Source organism: Leptopilina heterotoma, unplaced genomic scaffold, assembly GCF_015476425.1.
Source record: "Leptopilina heterotoma isolate Lh14 unplaced genomic scaffold, ASM1547642v1 Lhet_24, whole genome shotgun sequence".
NCBI classification, from domain to species: Eukaryota; Metazoa; Arthropoda; class Insecta; order Hymenoptera; family Figitidae; genus Leptopilina; species Leptopilina heterotoma.
In genome coordinates, this window is record NW_025110956.1 from 5,088,600 (window position 1) to 5,098,845 (window position 10,246).

The 10,246-nt window shown below is 22.5% G+C and overlaps 2 protein-coding genes across 2 annotated transcripts; one reads left to right on the forward strand and one right to left on the reverse strand.

Annotated features, from left to right (window-relative positions):
- Nucleotides 1-222: 222 nt before the first annotated feature.
- LOC122502824 (V-type proton ATPase subunit S1-like) lies at nucleotides 223-6,009 on the reverse strand. The gene is made up of 3 exons (XM_043613092.1): nucleotides 5,607-6,009; nucleotides 4,880-5,245; nucleotides 223-1,761 (listed from the first exon to the last, which is right to left on the reverse strand). Exons 1-3 carry the CDS (start codon nucleotides 5,871-5,873, stop codon nucleotides 1,204-1,206), a joined length of 1,191 nt encoding a protein of 396 aa, XP_043469027.1. The 5' UTR covers nucleotides 5,874-6,009; the 3' UTR covers nucleotides 223-1,203.
- Nucleotides 6,010-7,020: 1,011 nt separating this feature from the next.
- LOC122503005 (tektin-3-like) lies at nucleotides 7,021-10,215 on the forward strand. Its single transcript, XM_043613386.1, has 9 exons — nucleotides 7,021-7,071; nucleotides 7,468-7,622; nucleotides 7,752-8,003; nucleotides 8,226-8,458; nucleotides 8,684-8,793; nucleotides 8,870-9,018; nucleotides 9,254-9,476; nucleotides 9,650-9,804; nucleotides 9,900-10,215. The coding sequence occupies exons 1-9, from the start codon at nucleotides 7,021-7,023 to the stop codon at nucleotides 10,108-10,110; spliced, it is 1,539 nt and encodes a 512-aa protein (XP_043469321.1). The 3' UTR covers nucleotides 10,111-10,215.
- The last annotated feature ends 31 nt before the right edge of the window (nucleotides 10,216-10,246 follow it).

The following is a 10,246-nucleotide window of genomic DNA, read 5'->3' on the forward strand; positions in this document are numbered from 1 at the left end:
TTTTGGTTTTTCCAAGACTTTTTTATTTAGAACACTTTTATTTTCTCTCAAGTTTCGTTTCTGTATTAAAAAAAATACAGGTTTAGAAAAATAGAAAAATACCAGCGACATAAATAACGGATTTTAATTTAATTTTCAGTTTATAAAAAATTAAAAAGGTTTTCCAACTATTTTTTCTGCGATTAAAAGAAAAGTTCAAAAAAGAAATGAAATACTATTTTGTTACAATTAATCAACGATTTATTCACATGAATAATCATTTTTATATAATACATATTTCAATCAGTGTTTATACAAGTTGTTTTCTTGCTTAATGAACATTTGTTTTCTTTTTTTGGTAAATTAAGCATAAATTGATATTTTTTTACATTACATTGTACGCACAATTTATTAACGATGAAAGGTGGCAGTACAGAGAAAAAAACATCAATCGCTCCATCTAGACGTGATTAATAATTATAAATTAAGATTGGAATGAATCTTCGATATCAATAGTTTTTTTTTCTTCTTCCTAATAAATTCATGTAACTTGGTAATATAATCTAGTTTTTGAATATTTATCAAATTGAATCTTTTTCTAAATTTCAAATTAATTTTTTTACTCTACTGACTGGTATATTTATCTTGAAACTAAAATTTGAAATTAGCAAAATTTGTTTTAAAAAAAATGTCAAATATAAAATTTTACATGCAAAAAAAGAGAAAGATTTTCAAAGAATTTTTTTTCGAAAAGACACATTTTTTTTAGTCAGTAGAGTTAAAAAATTCTTTACAATTTTTCTGTTTTGTGCAGAGTATTTGAACGATGATGTGAAATAAAGGATCATACACAGTATGGCCCCAATTTTCTCACACTCAATAACTTTTATAGATAAACATTCTCAAACGACAAAAAAATAAAAATAAAAACAGACTCATACACGAGGGAATGATTCAAGCTGAAAAATGAAACCACCACCTTTTCTTTTATGATACACGTCCTAATTTAAACGATTACTAAATAAATATAGTCTATTAAATCCCATTTTTTCATCAAATAAGCTGATGTCAGGCGCAAATTTTTTTTTTCGAATAATTCGCGTATTTTAACATCATTAATTGAAAGGAAAAAAAATGTGATTATAACGTACCTTATATTTACAGGGGGAGGAAAAAGTGATTTCTTTTATACATGTACAACTTCTTTCTTTCCAATTTTTCTTTTCACTCTTGCGCTGAAATGGTGATGGTCTTTCCCTTGGGATCATCGAATCGATCCATTGTACGAATATCAATAATCATTGTTAGGCCCCAAATGAGAATTAATCCGAGGATAAATGTTACAAATATTCCCGTCCATATTGGAATTGATGTGAATCCAATGCAATCGTATGCCTCACTAAATGCCTTATTAGCGTCCAATTGAATTTGTATGTCACTAAATTTCAGTTGTACTATTTGTTTCGGTGCATCCTTTCCAGTTTCATTTTGAAAGAACCATTGAGAGAGAAATTCTTCACCACAATTATAGGAGAAATTTTGCGGTACGTATAGATTCTTTTTCCATTTCAATGCAATTTCATTAAGGTGATTTTTATCGGTGTATGTTATATTCATGAGATTATAGTAACCCTGTGATTTGGTGAAATTCATTTTTATTGCTATTTTCGGATCCGAAGGCAATGAAAATGTCAGGTCCAATATTATGGAATTTTTCACACGTTTTGCGTCCGATGCGTTTGATAGTGATGTTAATTGCTCGAAACTTCCGTTTATACTGGTCTGTAAACAAAAAAAGAATATAATATCATACTAAAAAAAAAATCATTTCGAATTTAATTTAAATAGGTTTAGAAGAAATTTCGAAAAATTATTAAACAGGGTTGACTTATAAGAATATTATAATAAAACATGAAGAAATCGATCACTCCGAGTTTTCGACTCGGAGTGATCGATTACTTCATTTTTTATTATAATTAAAGATGACCGAGTGATAAAATCATTATTTTGTATTATAAAAAAATATTGTTACTGTAACTTCTTTAAAATATTTTATTAATTTTTATTTTAAATTTAATAATTGAATTCCTGTGACAAGTTTTATTACATATTTGTAAAAATAATTAAATTCCCAAGAAGAATTTTATTAAAACTTTTGAAAATAATTAAACTCTTACGAGGAATTCAATTATAATATTATTAAAAATAATTGAATTCTTATAAAAAGTTTTGAAAATAATTGAATTCCTCTGAAGAATTTTATCATTTATGAAAATAATTGAATTTAATTATTTCTAAGAATTCACGTTATAATATTGTTAATATTCAATTATTATCTAAAATTTTTACTGAAATTCATTTTTAAATCAATTTTTATTAGAAAATTCTACAAGAATTCAATTCTTCAAATACAAAAATAAATAATTCAATGTTTCTTAAAATTGAATTCTTATTAAGAATTTTATCAACAAATTTTTTAGAATAATTACATTTTTTGAGGAATTCGATTAAAATTGAATTTAAATAATTGAAATTTACCCAAGAATTTTATTAAATTGATTAAAAATAATTGAATTTCGGTGAAGAATTTTATTATTTATGAAAATAATAGAATCCTTGTAAACACATTTATTATTTATTTAAATAATTGAATTCTTTCGACAAATTTTAATAAAATTTTTAAGAATAATTACATTTTTCGAGGAATTTAATTAAAATTGTATTAAAAATAATTGAAATTCTGCGATCAGTTTTATTATTTACGAAAATAATTGAATTCCTAAAGAGAATTATAATATTATTATTTACAAAAATAATTAAATCCCTGTAAATTTTTTTTATTTTTGAAAATAATGGAATTATTGTGAAGAAATTTATAAATAATTGAATTCTTTTGAAAAATTTTATTAAAATAGTAGATATTTAATTCAATTTTACAAAATTTAAATTATTCGTAAATTGTCTAATTAAATATATATTAGAAAATAAAAACTTTAAATAATTTTTAAAAAAATTCGCAATTAAAGTTTTTCAAAAAAAATTAATTCCAGAAAATTGTGGTTAAAATTGTTAGTTAAAAATATGAAAAATTTAAGTTTTCAAATTTATTCATTTATTCATTTATAAATAATTGAATTCCTGAGAAATTTTTATTATTTATAAAAATAATTAAATGTTTGCGTAGAATTTTATCAAGATTTTTCTTAAATAATTGAATTCTTTTGGAACATATATATATATATTAAACATCATTTAATTGAGAGAAATTTTATGAAGAATTTTATTATAATTTTTAAATTTCGAAGGAAAATAATTTAAAATAATTGAAATTTTACGAAGAATTTTATTAAAATTTTTAATTTTCGAAGGAAAAATTTTAATAATTGATAATTAATAATTGGAAAATTGACGAGAATTTTTAATTTTTTTTTTATATTGAAAATAATTGAAATTTTATCAAGAATTTTATCAAAATTTTTGAATTTCGAAGGAGAATAATTTAGAATAATTGAAATTTTACGAAAAATTTATTAAAATTTTTTAATTTTGAAGGACAAATTTTAATAATTGATAATTAATAGGTAATTGAAAAATTGATGAGAATTTTTTATTGAATTTTTATATTGAGAATAATTGAATTAAGGAAAACTTTTGAAAATAATTGAATTTAGAAGAATTTTTATATTTATAAAGTTACTTGAAATTTTGACGAGAATATTTAATAAAATTTTTAACTTAATTAAATTTCTGAAATAATTTGAAATTTTTGAAATTAATAAAATTTCCACAAAGAATTTTATTAAAATTCTTTTAAAAATAATAGAATTATTCTGAAAAATTTCATTACAATTTTTGAAAATAAATGAGTTTTTTTAAGAAATTTAATTACATGTGAACAGAAAATAATTATTAAATTTTTAGATTTTTAGAATTTCTTTAGAAGAATTTTAATATAATTTTTTATAATAATGTCATTTTTCGAGGAATTCAATTAAAATTGTATTAAAAATAATTGAAATTTTGCTAAGTATTTTATTAAAATTTTTTAAAATAATTTAATTTTGGAGAAGAATTTATTATTTACGAAAATAATAGAATCCGCATGCAAAAAATTTTATTATTGTTAAAAATAATTCAATGTTTGCGTAGAATTTTTTTAAAATTGTTAAGAAATAATAGAATTTTTATGAAAAATGTTTATTAAAATAATAGAAATTCTGCAATAAATTTTCTTAGTGATGAAAATAATTGAATTCTTGCAAAGAATATTATTAAAATTTTTAAAAATAATTGAATCCCAGAAAAAGGTTTATTTTTTCTGAAAATAATGGAATTATTCCGAAAAAATTTATTTAAAAAATTCGTAAATAATTGAATTCCTGTAAAATTTTTATTATTTATGAAAATAATTAAATGTTTGCGTAGAATTTTATTAACATTTTTTTTTTAAATAATTGAATTCTTTCGGAAAATTTTATTACAATAGTAGATATTGAAAATCATTAAATTGAGTAAAATTATTGAAAATAATTGAAATTTTGCAAAGAGTTTTAATAAAATTATTGAAAATAATTGAATTTCAAAGAAGAATTTTATTATTTATAAAGTTAAAATGAAATTTTGACGAGAATTGTTTAATACTTTTGAACATAATTGAATTTTTGCGATGAATTTTATTACTTTTGAAAATAATGGAATTTCTGCAATAATTTTTAACTCCTCCAAAATTCAATATTTTTTAGTTTATGAGGCAAACAAAAAAAAATTCAGAATTTTCTTATAAATTCTGAAAAATTAATTTTCCCAGTACTTCTAATAAAAATCTCTGACCTTTCCCTGACCTGTGGCAATCCTGTTAAACTTTAAAAGTAAGTGTCGTAAAATTGATATCAATTTTTACCTTAATAAAGGGAAATTGACTGGAGTATAAAAGCACCTGGCCGTCAGATTTATTGAAAAATAGAGAAGTGTCATTTGATGCATCAACCTCTGCCCTTCGTACTCTCCTTACTGGTTCAAGATTAATATTACAAGAATTTCCTGTTAGAATCGTAACCAAATTGGGACTCGTTTCACGAATAACTTTATAAATTTTCACAGCGTCTTCGACATTTTTCACATTAACCATCGCCAATTGATTATCACCAATTGACTCAACTTCTGACTCGTCTATTTGCTGATACGAAAATAAATTCTTCAAATACGGTACTGGAGACTTAACCGCACTGAGGTACATAATACTGGCATTCTTCAAGTCCACTAAATTCTACAAAAGAGAAAAAATTATTCTCATTATTAGAAAAATTACCTACTAATTACCAAAAATTACCAAAATTTTCCAAAAGAAGAAAAATTTAGATACTAAAATAGAAAAAAGAATTAAAAAACCTGCAATATGAAAATAAAGAGACAAAAATAATGACGAAGTCACTAAAAAACTAAAATTAAAAAATCAAGAAAATATCGAGCGTATGTATCAACAATTAAAAATATCAGTTTAAAAATAAATTACAATAAAAATACACTCTGGGTTGAAAAATATTGATTTATAATCAACACATGAAAACGTTGAGAATGATAGTCACGAGTTTGAGTTATTCGTACAGAATGAAATATATAATACTGACCTCCTTGTTCCGTATCATATCCTCACTGCAAAATGTCTCCTTAATAAGTACCAATACAGGTGGTGAAGAATTATTCCATCTTTTTTTCAAAATAACACCAAATTCTTCGTGTGTAGTTGTATGAAAAGGATTATAAGGTTCAAACGATGAAATTTTACCATAGTGATCCCACAGTAAAATGGGTACAGAATCTTTTGCACTGCTGCTTAAAATATTACACCCACACATCAATCCAATCATCCAAAGTAATTTAAAATTGATAATCATGTTTTTATTTAAATAAACACTTCAATTTTCTAGTAAAATTCTTTTTTATTCTTTTGACAACTTTAACAATTTCAATAGTAGCAGAAGGCTCCTGCGAGAGACAGCGCCTTTGGTCCGTTCCCTTGTCACATGACAAGTGCGTGACACAGTGGAACGTTGGAACACGTGATAAACCGACTTCCGGTTCTTTCTGATTTTTTAAATATACGGCGCGCGGTGAATAATTATTTAATAATTATAAACTATGATTGCAATTCAATTTTTGAGTTTTTGTATTTCTATTTTTAAATTTTTGTATTTAATCTGCTATTAATTAATCATTATTAATTTACAAGCAAATTCACTTATTAAGTACATAATTAAATATTGTTTATTATTTTTCAAAAGTTTTTAACAAGAATATTTATGTATTTTCAAAAATAATAAAATTCTTTAGAGCAATTAAATTATTTTCAATATAATTTTAATAAAATTTCTCGAAAGAATACAATTTTTTAAAAATATTAATTAAATTCAATTAGGTTTCAAGAATTTTAATATAAAATTATAAATTCAATTATTTTCAACAATTTTGATGAAATTCTTTTTAAAAAAATCATTCTTTTCAACTTTTTTAATAAAATTCGTTCAAAAAATACAATTATTTTCAAAAATTTTAGATAAAATTCTACGAAACAATTCAATTATTTTTATAAATTGTAAAATTCTTGTCAAGAATTCAATTATTTTTGTAAATATAATAAAATTTTTCTGAGAAATTCAATTATTATCAATATAATTGTAGTGAAATTTCTAGGAAAAAATTCAATTATATTCAAGATAATTTTAATAAAAAAAAGTGTAATTATTTACAAAAACTTTAATAAAATTGTTTAAAAGAATTTAATTTTTTATGAGTAATTTTAATGTAATTTAATTAGAAAAATTAATTTTTTGGGAAAAAAGATTTGAGAGAATGAAAACAAAATATTTACGTATTTTAATTAACTTTTGATCACTTCAGATCATTTATTATTAAAAATTTTGTGTTTACTTTAGTTTACTTCACTTTTGCATTAACTTTTAAAATGTTTTGAAAATTTTCCCCTTTCTTAATTTTTTGGTTATTTACTTTTGCTTTTTTACATTTTCGATGACGTCGTAAAAAATGGATTTTAATAAAATTGTTAAAAAAGAAGATGAAACGGTTTCGTATACAGTAAATATTTTTTTCTCCATGAAACTTTATTATTTTCTACGAAAACTGGTTTTTAATAATTTTAAATTATCAATAATTACAAATATTCTTTTCAATTAGAAGAAGAATTATTAAATATAAGAATTCCATTAAAAGTTAACTGACATTTTTCAATTAGATTCAAAGAAAAATGTTTAATTACATTGAACCTCTCAAATATTCACTATTAACATTAATTTTTTTGTTATTAATTATTTAATATTAATTATTAATTAATCTGTTTGATTAATTTATTAATTCAACTACTAATTTATTAATTTATTTGTTTAATTTATTTTCTTATTTTTTATGTAATTAATTAATAAGTAAACTAAATTATTAATTAATTTAGAAATATGGAATGATTTTTTTCTTTAGCAACTACAACCGTGGAGTTCGTTTCTAGCTTCTCCTTGCATGGAACAAATTTCTGGTGATCCAGTACCAAAAAAAATTGGAGAATTTTATAAAACACCACGACCACATCCATGGAGACCAACTTTGGGTTATGAGAACATCGAATTAAATTCCCTGTAAGAAAAAAATTAATTATTAATAAATTAACAAACTATTTATAAACCAATTAATAATTATTTGTTTTTTTTATAGTAAAAAAGAAATTAAAATTAATGTATTTTTGAGATTATTACCATTAATTTCAGTCCATCCAAGACGATGACAAACGAACTCGTCGACGCTTGTTATTCTTCAAAAGGAATTTTGACGGAACCATTGAAATTTCCAAATTTAATTACTGGCTTCGATCGAAATTCCACACACGCTGCTAAAGCTGCTTTATATACAAGATACACCCCTTACGAATGGGTTCAAAATCAAATTCAATTGTACAATGAGGCCGATTCGAATAGGCAATATTCTTCAAATTTGAGAAAAGACACCGAGCATTTAATCCGGTAAAATTTCTTTTTGGTTTCCTTGAGTATTGAAAATATTTTGTTTCAGTTATTTTTTAAATAACTAAAATACTTTTTTTTTTTGCTAAAGAAAATTTAAAAAAGAATAATAACTAAAATACTTATTTTTTTTCTAAAGAGATTTTAAAAAAGAATAATAAAGAGTATAATTTCTTTTTTTGCTTTGTTAATAATTAAATAAATATAAAAATGAAATTTTAGTAAGGCAAAGGAAAAAGTTGAAGAAGATCAAAAAGAATCTGACCGAAAACTTGGAGAACGAATCGTCGATATTGGATTTTGGAGAAATGAAATTACATCCGAATTGGAGCGTCTTCTTGATGAGAATAAAAAAATGCGAGAATGTTTTCAAAATTTAGAAGAAGCGATTAAAAATAACAGTCAACCATTGAACATTACTCAAGAATGTTTATATCAAAGAGAAAATAGAATAGGTGAACTTTCTCTATTATTACAATTTAATGTCATTTTTTTTCTTCAATTTGTAACGACAATTTAATTAAATTGTAATAATTTAATTTAAAAAACTAAAACAATTTAATTAAATTATAATAATTAATTTAAATTAATTTAATTAAATTTTTTAATAATTAACTTAAATTAATTTAATTTCATTATTAAAATAATTTAAATTGATTAAATAATTAAATATTTACAAGGTTCGGAATTAGTACACGATGAGACGGAACAAGCTTTACTGAAGGAAATCCAAACATTTCGAAATTGTCAAAAGAAACTAAAAGAATACATCGAGAAATGCAAAAATCAAGTAGTTTTGACAACAAATTTAAAGAAAAAACAAATTTCTTTTCAAAGTATAAAACAATTATTTTTTTATTTTTCAGCTTAAAAATGGAAGAGCTTCTCAAAATGAACTTGAAATTGACATAAAAAATAAGGAGACTGCACTTGGAATAGACACAATGTGTCATAAATTAAATAATTATAGTAACGGTCTTCAATATTTCGGTGGCATTGAAAAATACAACAATAAGTGAGTAAATTACTGAAATAAAATTGATTTTTCCTTTTTAAAATTAATTAAATTAATTAAATAATTAATAAATTTTTTTAGGACCTTAATTTTTTTTAAATATAAAAACGAGAAAGATTCGTGGCCTTTGTTCCAAAGGCCACAAATCTCTCTCGTTTTCATATTAAATAAATTAAATAATTAAATTAATTTAATGTAAAAATTCAATTTAAATTTCAATAAAATTATTATTCAGTATTATGAATGCTCAAAATTGGGCGGAATATTCCGAAAATATTGTGAAAAAATCCCAGATGGAAAGATCGAGATCGAGTCAATTACGAACAAACATTGAGGGAACAATAAATTCCGTTCTCCAAGAAACTTGGAATTCATGGAGTAATTCTAATAATGCATTTACCAGAAGAATAACGGAACTAATTGACGCTAAATGCAAAATACAAAATCACTTGAATAAAGTAATTTTACTTTTATTTTGAACCCTTACGAAAAAAAATATATTTCAGCTTTTGAAATATTCAAAAATTGGAAATATTCAAACATTTAAAATGTTAAAATTAAAGTGTTTAAAATATTAAAACGTCTAAAAATATTCCACAAATTCCAAATATTTCTGAAAAATTTTCACTAGATACAAGAAGAAATTTTCCACATCGAGAAGAACATTGATTCAATGAAAAAGTCAATAATCGACAAAAGTTTGTCGCTAAAAGTCGCGCACACAAGATTAGAAGCGAGAACTCATCGACCACAGGCCGAATTATGCGAAGACTACGCCTACTCAAGGTAAAACGAAAATTATTTTTCCTCTCCTTTTAAAAACTAATATTCCTAGAGAAAAAAAAAAACAGAAAACATTCTGGGAAAATTACTATTTACAGAATAGTTGACGAAATAAATACAATCAATTCATTGGTAAATGAAATACATCTGAAATTACAACAAAATGAAGCCCAACATCAACAATTGTTGAAAACAAGAAATAATCTACAAGAAGATCTTAAATTCAAAACCGACGCTCTCTTCATCGATAGAGAAAAATGTATGGGCCTAAGAAGAAGTTATCCAATCACTAAACCCTTTTCATACTAATTATTTTTTAATACAATTTCTTTCTTTTTTTACTATAAATTTGAAAATAAATAAATTTTTCTATTTTCATTTAAAAATAAATTAATTTTTCTATTTTCAGTTAAAAATAAATTAAGTTTTCTACTTTCAGTTAAAA

Bases quoted from the DNA above. Each gene is read 5' to 3' on its own strand.
- LOC122502824 (XM_043613092.1), bottom strand. From the start codon at position 5,873: ATGATTATCAATTTTAAATTACTTTGGATGATTGGATTGATGTGTGGG. The intron at 5,246-5,606 runs GTCAGTATTATA...TCTCTTTTGTAG, and splicing joins ATATGATACGGAACAAGGAG to AATTTAGTGGACTTGAAGAA. The intron at 1,762-4,879 runs GTAAAAATTGAT...TTTTGTTTACAG, and splicing joins GTCAATTTCCCTTTATTAAG to ACCAGTATAAACGGAAGTTT.
- LOC122503005 (XM_043613386.1), top strand. From the start codon at position 7,021: ATGGATTTTAATAAAATTGTTAAAAAAGAAGATGAAACGGTTTCGTAT. The intron at 7,072-7,467 runs GTAAATATTTTT...TTTTTTCTTTAG, and splicing joins ATGAAACGGTTTCGTATACA to CAACTACAACCGTGGAGTTC. The intron at 8,459-8,683 runs GTGAACTTTCTC...AATATTTACAAG, and splicing joins TCAAAGAGAAAATAGAATAG to GTTCGGAATTAGTACACGAT.